The sequence below is a fragment of the Eleginops maclovinus genome, chromosome 3, assembly GCF_036324505.1.
Source record: "Eleginops maclovinus isolate JMC-PN-2008 ecotype Puerto Natales chromosome 3, JC_Emac_rtc_rv5, whole genome shotgun sequence".
Classification (NCBI taxonomy): domain Eukaryota; kingdom Metazoa; phylum Chordata; class Actinopteri; order Perciformes; family Eleginopidae; genus Eleginops; species Eleginops maclovinus.
In genome coordinates this window covers 3,858,622-3,873,784 of record NC_086351.1, presented here as the reverse complement: position 1 = coordinate 3,873,784, position 15,163 = coordinate 3,858,622, and the positions used below count along the sequence as shown (strand labels likewise).

Below are 15,163 nucleotides of genomic sequence, written 5' to 3'. Positions count from 1 at the left end.
TCTCTGAGCCGAGAGTAGCGCCAGACTTGCGGAGGCTGAAAGACAACCTGAGAGAGATAAGGAGGATGAGGAGGGAGCATATGCTAACTGAGAGGATGAGAGATGCAATGAAAAGAGCAAACTGCAGCGAAAGAGATAGCGAGGGAGAGATAAATCGAAAGAAAAGGAGGGGGGGGGATGCTTCGGTGTGTGTGAGTAAGCAGCAGGATCGAAGATGAGAGGCAAGGAGAGGAGAGGACATCCATCCCTCTCTGAGCCTCCGGGAGCACAGGACGAGATTGAGGGCCGAGGACACGGGCAAACACACACACAGTATTATATGTGTGTGTGTGTGTGTATGTGTGTGTGTGTGTGTGTGTGTGTGTGTGTGTGTGTGTGTGTGTGTGTGTGTGTGTGTGTGTCATGCAGCTGTGGGGTAGAGAGGAGAGGAGCACCAGCAATGTAGCAGGTGCTGGCCATTTCACGCCTGTCGGCCCCTCTTAGCCCTGTTTGTCTACACGCATTCACATTAGGCTCCACAGGTCTCCCATCTGGAGTCATTCCACATCTCTCACCCGCTCCCATTCCACTATCATCCACTCTTACATTTCACTCCCTCTGATAGAAACGCAATCTCTTTCAGAGCACTTCTCGCCCTCTCCGTGCCTTCTACGAACCCTCCTTCACTCTGACACTTTGCCGAATGCCTCAGTCACCTCTCGACTGCCAGCGAGTTTTAGCTCTTGTCTTATCCTCCTCCTCTTCCTCCTCCTCCGTCGGTGAGTAAGAGAGGAGTGGGAAGCAGGGAGGAGGTGGTCCGGCCGCAAGAGAACAAGAAGGAGATGGAGGAGGGAGATGATAGGACACGGGAACTGTAGGCAGTTGAACACTGGAAGAGACCAGAGAAACCAGAACATGAAGGAGAGGGGATGAGAGGAAAGGGAGATGAAGAACAGGCGTTGAAATGGAGGATAAAAAGGCAGAGGGAGAGGGAGAGGGAGAGAGGTAGTGAGGAGCTGAAGCAGCAAAGGGTGACTGATCCGCTCTGAGAGGCTTGCAGACAGACAGACGCACGCTATGCTGAGAGATAGAGGAGGCCAATAGCGGTGGAGATGGGATGCAGTGGCACAAGATTCCCTTGGGAGTTTTAAATGCCGTCAGCACACGCTCTCTCCCCCTCGCCCTCTATCCCCAATGCTCTCTCAGTGTGGGGATGCATGCTGGCACTGATTTATCCCGGTGCACGTTCTCTGGCTTCTTAAAGTCTAAAAGCAGCAGCCTCCATCTTCCTCCCTCTGCTCCCTGGATCGCTGTATCGTCCCTGCGTGTTGCTTGTAATACACGGCAGGAGACGGTGACATCCTTTTGTGCAACAGAAGCCGGTTACGCTCCTGTGCCGTGGTACAGAATGGCCCCAGAGGACGAGTGGTGGTGACGCATGCTGTGGCGCCCTAACGAGCCAAGGGACTTGAAGAAAGATGGGGGGGGAGATAAAATGTTTAAAAAGTGGAAAAAAAGGAGAGTGAGCAGGAAAACCAGGAGATAAAATGAGGGCATGAAGCAGTGCTGGGTTGCTCTTAAACTAAAGGCACCAGAAAAATGCACTTTTACCCCCCCATTATGGGCAGGGTTTGCCCCCGTGTCAGCAGAAAATAACTTCCGGTTAAGTGCAGGCCCAGGAGTGGAGTGGGATGCATTTTGTATGAGGTGAAAGTCGGGGAGTGAGGGGTGCTGCTAAAACGATTTTGGAACAGAGGGGGCTGCAGAAATCGACTGTTTTTCATCATGATGGTTTAACTCGGAGACCTGAGGTGGTTCAGCAAGCTACACAGCACACCTGAATGCATTACAAATATAAACCAGCAAACACACACACACACACACACACACACACACACACACACACACACACCCCAAGACAGTGCAAGTCTCAGCTAGACCCAAAGCAGCACTGAAACACAGATTTATTTCAAAGTCAACAGAGTCACATTGAGTTACATTCATCACTTTTTCTAATTGCAGCCTTTTCTTCAAGTCTCTGAATCTGAATGAACGTTGCTCATTTTCTTTGCTTTGGTCTCTCCTTTCATCAGCGATGGCAGAGAGTACCGCTGAAAGGCCACTCGGTGGCTTTTGTGATGGTGACTTTAGGGGGTGAACTGCTCTCTCATTTCAGAGAACTAGAATAAAATGTTGAAATACCATCTCGTGCTAAAAAACCTTGTAGAAAAAAAAACAGCTCTGTAAATGCCATCTGAAGTACAAAGCGGATCGGCAGACCTTGGGTACTGCCGAGGCAGAGGAACTTTGATAATGCGGTGTTATCGAGTGCGTGCAAAGAGACATAGAAAAGTGACATGCATTCTTAATAGGGAGCGGAGATAAAGAGAGGGGGGAAGTTGAGAGGGAGAACCCAAAAGCAGCGAAAGGCATGACATACATATTCACACACACACACACACACACACACACACACACACACACACACACACACACACACACACACACACACACACACACACACACACACACACACACACACACACACACACACACACACACACACACACACACACACACACACACACACACACACACACACACACACACACACACACACACACACACACACACACACACACACACACACACACACACACACACACACACACACACACACAGCAGCTGGACCCTCTAGCCCTACACTACACACCCAAGACTCAGCGTGTGTGTGTTCATGTGAGGCAGAACAAGGTGTGTGTCCTTGGGGAAAACATGAGAGAACACCAGGAAGCATGTAGCATGTGTGATGAACGTGTGCTCGGCTCTAGTTCATCAGTTCAGACGATATAAATGTTTTTATATACAAGCCGGGGGATGCTTTAGATGATGAACGAGGCCCGAGTGAGTCACAAATGTGTTTTTCATTTCATTCCTGAAATGTTCACTGCTTTACTGACGAGTTTATTGAGTCCAATTCATCTGTGTGTTGGGACATTAATGCAACGTGTGCGCAATACACTTTGTCTCGGCTTTAACCTACTTAGGAGCGGCAAACGGGTGGATTTGTGATGACAGGAGTCTAATGCAAATTCATAAAGAGAAGTGCACAAAAAGAACACGTTTATTACGCGTCTCTCGTTTGTTCTCCAAGCAGGTTAAAGTTTATGTCTAAATGAGGAGTGTATGTAATGTAATTAGACTTTTTTCCGTGTTCATGTGTTTGAGTCTGTGTCCTTGAACTCACCTCTGACCATGACGGTGACCTGATCCCTGCCCACCCCGATGCGGTTCTTCACCTCGCAGACAAACGTGGTGTTGACAGCATCGTCCACCTTCAGCACCTTCAGCACATTTTCTGAGACCTGCACCGTGTCCGGCATCTCTCCCTTCATCCTGCAGGGGCACGAGCACATGGGCGTGAGGAGTGATATGAGGGAAGAGGCCAAAGACAGGAAGAAACTCGAGAAAAAGGGGTTGTGGTTTTTTTTTACTTTAGAAAGCATCGGCATGTGCACATTTTGGTTTTTTTAAATCTTGTTTAAAGACGTTCTTGTTGAACCTCTATTTTGTTGTGTTTTTAAATGTTTTACATCGTGTATGAGGGTTTTCAGTCTGTGGCTATAAGTATGCTCTTATTGTCTCATGCTTTTACATTAGTTTATTTTTGTCTAATTGTATTTATGCCGTTTTTAAAATATATTTATTGATGTACAGCACTTTGGTCAAGTTTTTTAAATGTGCTATATCAATAAAGCTGTATTGGATCGAGAGCGATGTGCAGTTACAGAAATGTGTTGTATTGTGCACGGTCATCAAATTCGGGTAATCTTGATCAGCAGTGCAAAACCAATCAGTTTCCCCCTTCCTCAAAAGGCAATCTATTATCTCACAACGGAGGAAAATACGATGGGGACATGAGGAAAATCAGAACTGCTGGATCCCAACCTAAAAACCCATCTCTCCCATTTTGAAGCACCAGACTTTACAGGGTTTTTGTTCTTCAAATGTTGTCTCAGTTATGTTAATAGCTGATAATACGGAGAGGAGGGAGAGAGGGAGTCATATTGTGCTTCTCATTATGCGAGGGTTAAATCTCGCGTCCATTATGAGAAATTATACGGCTATCTCCATAATCAGAGCAAAAGGCGGGTGCAGTGGTGATAATAATAAAAAGCGCTGATTACGGCTGTGTGGACCTGAGAGGGGAGGGCAAGGAAGGGAGCACGGGAGGCAAAGGGAAACAAAAATGCTAGAAAGACTAGAATAAATGAAAGATGACGGTTGTGCGGATACTCACGCTGTCCACTTGGTTGTCAACGGCGCGGGGTTCCCCGTAGCCTGGCAGGTGAGCGCCACATTTGTACGACCCACGTACCAATTATTGTCGTAACCTACTATTGTCACCTGAGGGGCGTCTGGGGGGAAGAAAAGAAAATAGCTCAATTAAAATCACTCCAAGGTTTCATGTGGGACTGCAAAAGAATATGTGGAATGATAAGTGTGTAGTAACAGATCCAGGGAGAAAATAATAATCATAAAACAGATGAAATGCTCGTTGATTCAACACGTCTCTAAAGCTCTACTGAAGAGAAAGAACCAGGAAACACAGATAAGGGATTTGGACCAGGACTGTTCTTTTTGTTGATAAACGTGGATGGAAATGAAGTAAAAGGATTAGCAATTAGCAATGATCTTGTTCTAAATTGCTTTGACTATTCATGGTATAAAAGTCTGGGGAAAAACTCGACGAATCAGAACAGTTAGTCAAGGTCCTGTATTAATGCTTTGTACAAAACAAAATTAGGCTTAATATAATAAAACAGAGAGCATGATGGACTGCAAAGGCATACTAAATGTGTGTGTGTGTGTGTGTGTGTGTGTGTGTGTGTGTGTGTGTGTGTGTGTGTGTGTGTGTGTGTGTGTGTGTGTGTGTGTGTGTGTGTGTGTCTTACATTGCACTGCCAGCTTCAGAGGGAAGCTCTCTGGTTTGACCTGTGTCCTGTGAGCCACCACGCAGCTCAGGTCCTTCCCGTTGTCCGCGGGCCTGGGCACCATGCGGTACTCGCTGATGACGGTCACCGTGTTGTCGGCGCCCGGTTTGGAAACCGTCGTGCTGTTGCCATTGGCTGCGGTCACCCAGGAGATCTGGGCTGCGGGGCGGCCGTCCACGGACTCGCAGCGTGCCACAAGGAGCGGCTTACTGTCCGCCACCACCGTCACGATGGAGGCCGAGTTCTGAGGCTTAGCTGATGAATGGAGGGGAGGAAGAGACACAGAGCGGCAGAAAGAAGATTAAAGGATGTAGAAATAGATAAAATGGAAATAAGACAGCTGAGGGAAAAGATAATGTGCACCATTATCGATAAACAATTTGAGACACCAGCCTGAAAAATCCAAAACCTCGCCAAACATCCTCCACTCGCCCTCTCTCCCTCCGCTCACTCCCTCTCCCTCTGTGGGGCTACATTGATAAACACTTAGGAGCAGCAGAGCAAACACCCTAAATCTTCTTTCACTCCCCACCCCCCCCCATTTCTTTAACCCATTCCCTCTCCATCTCTATCACCTGCCGTTGATAAACAATTGCTCTGTCTGGTCGGGCACATTTCCATACACAAATTCTAAATCCCTACATGATCTCGGTCATCCCCCAACCCACCCACCCCCCTCTCTACTCTACCTCCCTGCTCATTCTTCCTCACTTCCCCTCCATGATAGGAGTGCAGGATCAGAGGAGAGAGCAGGACACGAGCTGACAGCCGGCATGACAAGCAGCCAGATCAATAAAGAGCCTCGGGGGAGGCAGGGAGGCATGATGCGCCATAGAGAGGAGAGCGCAGCAGAGGCACTGGTGCCGGGCCAAGGTTAGACCAATGGTTCCATTGCATTAACAAGAACACAATTGATCTGACAATACCACTTATAATAGCAATTAAGCCGAGCTGGACATGCTTTTAACCTGCTGGCTACCTTTGGGGGAGGGAGAGGGTTAGAGAGACTGACAGAGAGCGGTAAGCACGGAGTACTTTGCATTTATAGATGTAGTAAGCAAGGTTAAAATGCAAAAACTTGCTTTATACAGATTGGTAAAGGATTCAAGGGAAAACCAATGCATTTTGATTCAACAAGTGGCTCTGCTTGAGAGACAGAACCACAACCAGGATTTTGACCGACATCGATATAAATGTAGTAATAAGGTTGAGAAATCGTCCTGTTATAAATTGCTTCCACTAATAAATCAAATGCATGGTAAAGGAAGTCTGGGGAAAACCACAAATCAGAGCACTTAGTCAAGGTCATGATTCCTCTGTACAAAACAAAGAAGACCAATTAATGTAATAAAACTGAAATGCTAAATTGAGCATTAATAAGGCTTTATGTCTAAAGTCCTGTGAGGGTTTATCACATGTTGATAAGCAAAAATACCGTTCTGTTTATCACTGGGAACTAAAGAGCAACCAAGTCAAATATATTTCTATCCACTGATAGCTGATCTATTTCTATACTTTTGGTTGAATAATATGAAGATGCTGAAGGTGCTAGCCTTGACAGACAAAGCCATAAAAGCATGAGCCGCTGTGGTGCTTTATATTAAAACCAACAGTGTGTTAGAAAGAGCTTTTATGTCGGAGTCAGGGAAGATAGGTGAGGCCAATAAATTCAAATAACGTCGACCAGAACATTTAAGAAAGGTTCCCACAGCTTTCAAAAGGTATTATTTGTCATTTTCATGCAATATGTTATGGACATCTTTGCTACATCAAGGATAGACACACAGTAGGTCCTGGACTTTGTCACACACAAAGACTGTGGTATCTATGAGGTGCAATAACACCACCTGTAAATATAAAACTGCACAGCTCACTGTAATATAAACACACACGCAATCTATGCTTTGTTTTTCTGTTTATTTATGTTAACATACTAGCTACTTTATTTGTACCCTGGTGTGCTCACCTGTATTTGTTTTTACCTATTGTGTGCTTATTTCATATAATCTACAAGTCTACCCTTAAACTTTACACAGTAATGTGCTGCTGTAATGACGTACACTTGATGATTGTCATAACCTATTATCTGTAAACCATTCCCATAAACACATCATGTAGATCATGACTCACCCAGCATGACGAGGTAGGTGATGCCTTGCTCGTTGCCGCTGGGGTAGGTGGCGTACTCGCAGATGTACTTCCCCTCATCGGTCATCCCGACGTTGCTGATCTCGATGGAGGGGCTGGCCAGGTTTGGGGGGCTGGGCATGAAGCTGACTCTGCCCTTCACCGGCGAGTCGGGGTAGTTGGGATCAAAGTTGGGGTGAAACACGGCGATGTTGATCCTCTCTCCGTCCTTCGGCTCGTAGATCCACGTGACCTGCGTGAAAAGGAGGCCCCGGGGGCGTCCAGTGGTTAGGATGCGTACAGTGGAAAAACATCAGGCCTCATTTAGAGACGCTGGAGAGCATTTAAAGAACATTTCTCTGTGAACTCCACAGGGCAGCGCACACAGCATCCCAATCAAATAAGTGCAGCAGGTATGAATATGGATGTGACTTTCAGGAGCCGCACTCTCTCTGAACGGAACCAAACACAGTTGTGTACTTCCCACTTCATTGAAATGCGACTAAGAAGTGTTTCATTACCATATTCAATCCCCTAAAGCAAAAATGAAGCTTACTATTGTTTGTTCGGCATAATAAAGCGTTAAGCCTAAATGTGATAAAAACCTATTACTAGCCGAGGGATTAATTCTGTGGGCTATGATCTGCTAGATTACGGGTTGATGGGATAGGTAAACAAGGCACACGGACCTGTATTATCATTTAATGTTTATTCTGATTGCTGTTTTCCATCTGTGCGACCTACATTCCTCACACCCGCAGGACGAGGTTGATCCTCACAAATACTTTGTTTCATAGGAATATGTTTAGTCAAATACCACATTGTGTATTAGCTTAATGGCCGCTGTGTTTGCTTCAATTGTGACGGCAAATTGTCGCCCTGAGCCATTTCAACAAATTGTACTGAGTCAAGTCAGCACATTGGGCTGCAATTTTGCGATGAATCAGACATGTTTTTATTCGATACCACAAACCCATTTTAGAGCTTATACGAGTGCGGTGGTAGAAAAAAGAAATCAAATCCCAGCGGAAAAAGAAAGATAAATGGCATCAAGACAGTTTATATCTTACCATTGTGAGCTGAATCCCAGTGGCATCAGTGAAGGCACAGCGCAGGTTGACTGTCTGGCCGGGGTAAGACAACACCTCGGGCTGCACCTTCACCCGCTGACCCGACGCTCCTAGGAGAGGAACAGAGAGAGAAACATTAGTGTCTTCCTTAACCAGGAGAGGAGACGATAAGGGAGCAGAGGAACCGTGTTAGAACAAAGCCTCCTGATGATAAATGAGGACAGCGTGGAAGTGTCTGCTGCAATAGAGGACCGCTTTAGTGAACCCAGGCAAGTAGGCCAAGGGTCTGATATCTCTCCATGACTTTTCATGTGGATGGAGTATGAAAAAAAAGTAGATGTGTGCTGGAAAAGAGAGACCAGAAAAGGCAGTTCTCTTTTGCACACTGGTCATAAATCATGGGGATGGTTCATGCTGTTCTATAGCCTGCCATTTGCTGTGCTGACACATTCCTGCGTTACAGCAAAGAGTCAAAATAAATATGCTTTTCTTAGTGCCTTGTGTCGGCGGTGTGTGAGAAGCAGAAAGAGCCAGCTTTTAAAACGACAATCTGCCGTGTGTGTGTGTAATCCAGGTCTCTGTGAAAATGTAATTACTTGTATGAGTAAGCGCGCATTAGTGTATGTCAGCAAAATGGCACCTGTTTTAAGTAACAGTGGATTACCTGCGGATACACAACTTCAAATGTCTGCAGCCAGGGTCTCTGTGTGCGTACAATGTGTTCACCAGCAGGCTAGACACACACACACAACAGAACCAGAGAAACACTACTTCCCCTAAAGACAAAAAATTATCCGCCGAACCGGTTCCACCCGTTTGTGCCGAGCCAAAGCTGTTGTGTTGAAACTAATATGCTCTGCAGGGCCGATTCAAAACACCCACACACATGAAACCCATCGGCTAGCAGATAAGAGGGAAAGGCCAGTGCTGTGTTTTCTCTTTTGACGAGCAATAAACACCTCAGCTCCTCTACTCAAGGGGGATCTGAGATATCAATACGGAGGAAGAGAAGAGAGAGGAAGGAGCGAAAAGACTTGAGTGGAGGAAAACAAGCCTTTCCTAGAATAACACCAGCTCTCACAGGACCAGCCCAATTTACAACCACAAAACAACCCCCTTGTAGCCACAGAGGAAACTTTGGACAACCACTAAGCAGCTCGTGGCAGCACAGAGAGCCTCATTGGGCTGGAGAGAGGAACAGATTGCTTTTTTTATTCTCTGTTGTTCACATTGATATCTGAGGAAGAACACACACAAAAGCTCATGACAGATTTATTACTGATCTCTTGGCTTTGGATCTTTCAAACGCCTGGAGTGGTTAGTAAAGACGGAGCAACAAGCCTCTGTCACTCTACCTTAACCATTCAAAACAGAATAGCTTAGGGAATGGGAGCGAAATGAAGCGTTATTGAAACCCTTGATTACTAATCTTGTTCCGAGTGTATGGTCTAATGTCAAAGGTCCTTACACAATGTGCCCCTGAAGATAAGTCGCTCCGCCTCAGGTTTCACTTGTGTGCACGTTTAAATTAACACACGAGTGCATGCACAGAGAGCTGGGCCTGCTGTCTGTCATTCAGAAGCAATAAGAGGAGAGCCAACCCAGGTCAGCTCCTGCCAGAGCTCAGATGAGAGACAGGCTGGCCTTATGAGACTTTAAACCACCCCGGGGAAATGAATATTACACACAAGACATACAACGTCTTCGTCCTCCTCGATCGTCCCCAAATCCCAGCCCCTGGAGTCTCAGAGACTCCATGTCATTAGGAGAGCAAAAAGTTGGAGTGTGCATGCGTGTGCGTCCTGCGTAAACGCTGAGGTAAGGCGGCATTTGAAATAATTGTCAGTATAAATATTGAGAGAGCATCGGTCGTATTAAACTGAAGAGAGAGAGACAGGAGGCGGAGGGAGACAGGAACTAAGGGAATGAGAGAATAAAAGACGGTTCAAGGGTAAGACTGTGAGGCGGGGGGAGCGGCAGGGGGAGAGAAAGTGGGGAGGAGAGGGAGAACAGAAGCCTTGTGTCACCGCTGCTCTACTTTACAGTAGCAGTGCTGCCTGCAGGTGCCGGAGTAACAACGCTAGCAAACAAACTGTCCTCTTCAGGATCCTCAAGTAGTCAGATGCCACCGTCCCGAGTACTGTCACCTATCATTATGTCTTTAACACCCACATGATGTGCAGTCACACACACACACACACACAGTGGTGGCGCCGCGACAGCCTTGCCATATTAACGCAGCCCTCTCTGATCCCCCGCCTGGTCACGCTGACATTTCCATATTTCCCACCGTTCGTCTGCGGAGAGAAAAATGAATCAGGAAGGAAGGAGGAGAGAGGAAGTGTGCACGAAGGATGGAAGGATGAAAGAGCAGAGACAGCCAGGGAATGCCAAAGTGATGGAGGATGAGAGAGGAAGGTGGGGGGGAAGTGACTGGGAAAGTGGGGATGAAAGTGTGTGAAGAGAGCGTGGTGCCAGGAATAGAGAATGAAAGGGGAAGTGTAAAGAGAGAGGGGTGAGAGAAGAGGAGAGAGGGGAGACGGTGTGAGCTATAAACAAGGTTAATAGGAGACAGCTGAGGGACAAAAGAGAGACATTCGGAAGAGAAAAAACGAAAGAGAGGAAGAAACAGAGAACAGCAGAGAAACTAAAAATGGAGACGACGACGGGGTGGTGGTGGTGGGGGCTGGTACAGGTGGAGAGAAACAGAGCGAGGAGAGGCAGATGAGGGGAGAAGAGACGGGAGGTGTGAGGCAGGAGAGACTCCACACCTGACCTCGTGTGAAACAGTTGCTGTGGAACAGAGAATGTGAGTGAAGAAACAGAAAACATGGAAAAAAACTGAAAATCCTAATTTCCTCCGCAGCCCAATGGAGCTTATAAAACGAGCAGACGCTTATCAGCCCGCGTCCGCCTGCCTGGCTAACTCTGGTGTCTAATGGCATTCATGTCCTCTGCCTGATCCGCGCTACATTGGAGGAAAAGCACAGCGTCAGGGGGACGGGGAGGGCAGGCCATCACCTAAAATATCTAATGGCCTTCAGAGCTCACTGACTCTCCTGCCATTTCATCAAGCTAGTGGCGGTGCTCTGTCAGGAGGGCTGGAGTGAAGCCTTCCCTTTCTCCATGTTCCTGAGGATCCTTGTGTGTGAAAGAGGACAAGAGAGAGTGCTTTCCTCGGGCCTTTTGTAGTGCATCGCCGTCTTAATAAGGCTTTCATTATTCTCTCAGGTCGGGATGAATTTCACAATTTCTTTTCTTTATGTTATTGTTCTGCCCAGCCTATTTACTGATGGGGAATAATAGCTTTGATACAGGCGGTATGGAGTGTCCCTTCTCACACACTTTCTGACCTTTCTCTTACTCAAACATGATCTTTTTCTTACAGGACAGACAGAAAAGATCCTATCTGACCTCCAAACGTGATGACTTGATACTTTCGGACCCCCACAGTGATGGTCATAAAACACTGAATGTGTGAAGTAGGGCTGCAAGATTTGGAAAAAAGCCAATTTCGACCGATATTGCAATAGCGATATGATTAACGATAATGGAGGGGGTGCTCTTTTTTCTATTATTATTCTCATCAACATTGGAAAATATATTAAAATGATCATGCGGATGATACGATTTGTAGGCGGCGACATCTATGCAGCCCCAAAATACTTCAGAATAATATTTACATATTTTGCCGGTAACAAATGTTGAGTTCCCTGTGATTTGTACATTGTTCAAGCCCAAATAACGATTTCAATCACATTTCCAATAATTGTGCAGCCCTAGTCTGCGGTGTATATAATCACCTGCACCGATTTGGGGGCTTAATTATTGCTTGCACAAAAATAATGTAAAACAGCTAATCAGTCGAACATCGCTTGCATTTAAAACTCCAATTCTCCTCGGCTCGACGCACAGGCATACATTATCTTCGACGCACGATATATATGTCCATTAAAAATGAAACAAGGTGATACAGGGATGTTTGGATCACATGCTTACAAAAGGGCAGGTTTTTAAACCACTTATTTATGGAACTGTGCAGTTGTGCGTATCATCTTCTCTGCCATAAAATGCCGCTCATAATGAATGCATGTCGAGTGTGTGTGTCGTTACATATTCACCGCCACGTTTAACCATGAGGCACTGCGGTTTGAAGGCATGCCGTAACTTCCCCCCAAACAAGAAACCGGCTGTTTGAAACAGTAAAAGGATGATCCATGTTACTGTGTTACTCCTCTCCGTTGTTTAATGCTCTAGCTTTTGTTCTCGCGTGTTTGTGTGCTGGCCTTGGATACAAGTGGTTTCTAAATGGAAGCGCTGCCAAATAGCAGCTCTGCGCGGCTCCCCATGTGCAATTTAGTTTTTTGAGACATTGGCACCGAGAGGCTGATTCCATTCCACCATTATTACTGGGTTGCAGTTCTGTTCGGTGCAGCTGGTAAGTATTGGGACAGTGGCACATTTTTGTTTTGGCTTTGCACTCCAGCAAATGGAGTTTAAAATGAAGCAATAACGGAGATTAAAGTGCTGACTTTCGGCTTAAAGGGTCTTTGAGGGTGCTTACTTCCACTCTGCTCTCCTCCTGTGTGGGAATGAGAGGCCTCTTCTGTGCGTAGATTTTCAAACAGAACAACAACAAGGCTACAACCTCTGGTTTTCTGGATTTAAAATAAATCTGTTTTTACGACAGGAAATTCTTTACTTTCTTTTTAGCTGGTTTGCAGAGCCAAATATTTCAGAACCAACCAGTCCATCCATGAAGAGCAACAGCTTGTGACCACTGTTCCTCCTCACTAAATCTTCAATTCTGCTCCCCTTTTCACTTTATATAGTGGGAAATTGCAGTTTTTATGACCCAGTGTACCTGTGATTTGGGTGCTGACTGTTCATCTCTTTGGATGATAGCAGCGTGTCAGGTCCACACTGCGGCTGCTTTGTACTAATAGGCGGCATCAGTCTGGAGCTAAACCTGCTGCTGCTGCTACCCGACACTGTGCGGCACGGCTCCTCTGACCTTCAAACGCAAATGTGGACGCCACACAAACCCTCAGTGAACGTGCATGGGTCGCACATGCGCACACACACACACACACACACACACACACACACACACACACACACACACACACACACACACACACACACACATATTTAGATGTAGATACTTTGGTATGCAGGAAGCAGAGTGGGAATGCAGCTTAGCTCTGACAGGCGAGGCAGCTTGACAAGCCAAGAATAAAACTAGGAAATGAAGACTTGAGGTGTGTCTCGGCTTCTCATTGACCTTTCCACTGGTCTCTCTATAAGAAGTCAATCGATACCACGCGAGAAAGCTACATTTAGAAGTAGCCACTGCTCATTATGGACTTCTCCGATGACATCCTATTACAATCCATTCATGCTGCAAGCCTCGCTAGCGGGAGAAAAAGCGTCCGAAAGAATCTTGTTTTGATACAGAAGCACACTTCAAAAGATCAAGGCCATCGTGTGAGATCTGCACTCAGAAATCCCCGTGGATGTCAATCAGCGGGAAATATAACAAAGACACACGGTAGTAAAAGGGTTTGGTGTTACATCGAGGTTGCGTTGCAGGAGACGGCAGGTAAGAGAAATCAGTCCCTCTGATGCAACAGGAGCAGAAGAGAGATAAAATGAAAAAAGGGGCAAAAAAGATGGGAGTGCTACATTTCACTTTGTTCACAGTGCCATGATGAAATATTTGATAACTGACTCTGAACAGAGTGTGGAAAGAGAAAGGGAATCAGTCACACAGGAAGAAATGAGGAAGGAAAGCAGAAATGCATGAAATGTAACAGAAGGAGAGCGAAGGAGAAATAGGGGTTTAGAGGGAGGGACACACAGAGGCTTCAAAGTGCCAAGGAGAAATGAACAGCTGGAGGAGAAATCTGCACAGGGAGGTGTGAGAGTGTGTGTGTGTGTGTGTGTGTGTGTGTGTGTGTGTGTGTGTGTGTGTGTGTGTGTGTGTGTGTGTGTGTGTGTGTGTGTGTGTGTGTGTGTGTGTGTGTGTATTTGGTGGCGGTGTGTGTGTATACTGTTGCCTATTGCTATTTAGTTGCCTGTTTATAACAAACATGCCCTAGGAATGAAGCGAATTATATTTGCAAAAATAAGCATTTGCCAATTCAATTAAGTGCAACGTCTTAATGAAAAAGACCCAGCAGGGAAGTTTAAAGAACCCTTAAAAAAATACAGTTTTTACTCCCCTCTAAAAACTTCAGCTTTTAAATTTCAAACCTCCTGCTTGCAGCTGGACTGTGACCTTAGTCTTGCAGGGAGATAAGTCTATACAGTATGCATGAGTTGGAGAGTGGGAGGAAACTGGCAAAGTAAAGGAATTCACAATGGGACCTCGGAGAAATTTAACTGCAGGGGCCCTGACATGGAAATACATACACAATAACCATGCATGCATCTCTCTGTGGCCCTCCTCTATCTCCCACTCTCAGCTGTGTGCAGAGCACAAACACAACATTTCAGGTCGAGCAAACTCCGGCGGTCAAACACATCTGAAATAGGAATTGTGTATGTTTGAATACAATTGGAAAAAACAGGAGTAATCCATCAACTATACATGCTGGTTTCCTTGGTTAAACTGCAGAGTATCACACCTCGCAACAGATAAACCCAACAACGTACAACATACACACACCACGCTAAATCATTTAGCGTCTACCAAGCTAAGGGAAACCCAGGCATAAGATAAATAAGATGGTGTGTGTGTGTGGTGAGACAAAGCACATCTCCCCACGTACAACTGCTAGGTAAGGTATAACCACATTTAGACAGGCAGCCACACACACACACACACACACACACGATGGAGAGGCACTCTTCTCCACTGGGTAAATAATTCATCCCCGGGTAAGAACGAAAGCAGTGTGCTCTCCTCCTCCTCCTCTCATCTCTTCATTATTGATAAACACCAACATCTACACTGTACCTGACCCAGGAGAGGGAGGGGAAAGAGAGCGA

The 15,163-nt window shown here is 46.1% G+C and overlaps 1 protein-coding gene across 2 annotated transcripts in view; it reads right to left on the bottom strand.

Annotated features, from left to right (window-relative positions):
* The window catches only part of si:ch73-22o12.1 (nectin-2), a 78,810-nt gene that overhangs the window by 41,592 nt on the left and 22,055 nt on the right, over positions 1 to 15,163 (bottom strand). For both annotated transcript variants that reach the window (XM_063878320.1, XM_063878321.1), the window contains exons 2-6: positions 8,171 to 8,280; positions 7,104 to 7,353; positions 4,935 to 5,228; positions 4,280 to 4,397; positions 3,227 to 3,375 (exon numbers count right to left, since the gene is read on the bottom strand). In XM_063878320.1, coding sequence (XP_063734390.1) covers positions 3,227 to 3,375; positions 4,280 to 4,397; positions 4,935 to 5,228; positions 7,104 to 7,353; positions 8,171 to 8,280 — 921 coding nt within the window. The remainder of the gene's footprint in view (positions 1 to 3,226; positions 3,376 to 4,279; positions 4,398 to 4,934; positions 5,229 to 7,103; positions 7,354 to 8,170; positions 8,281 to 15,163) is intronic.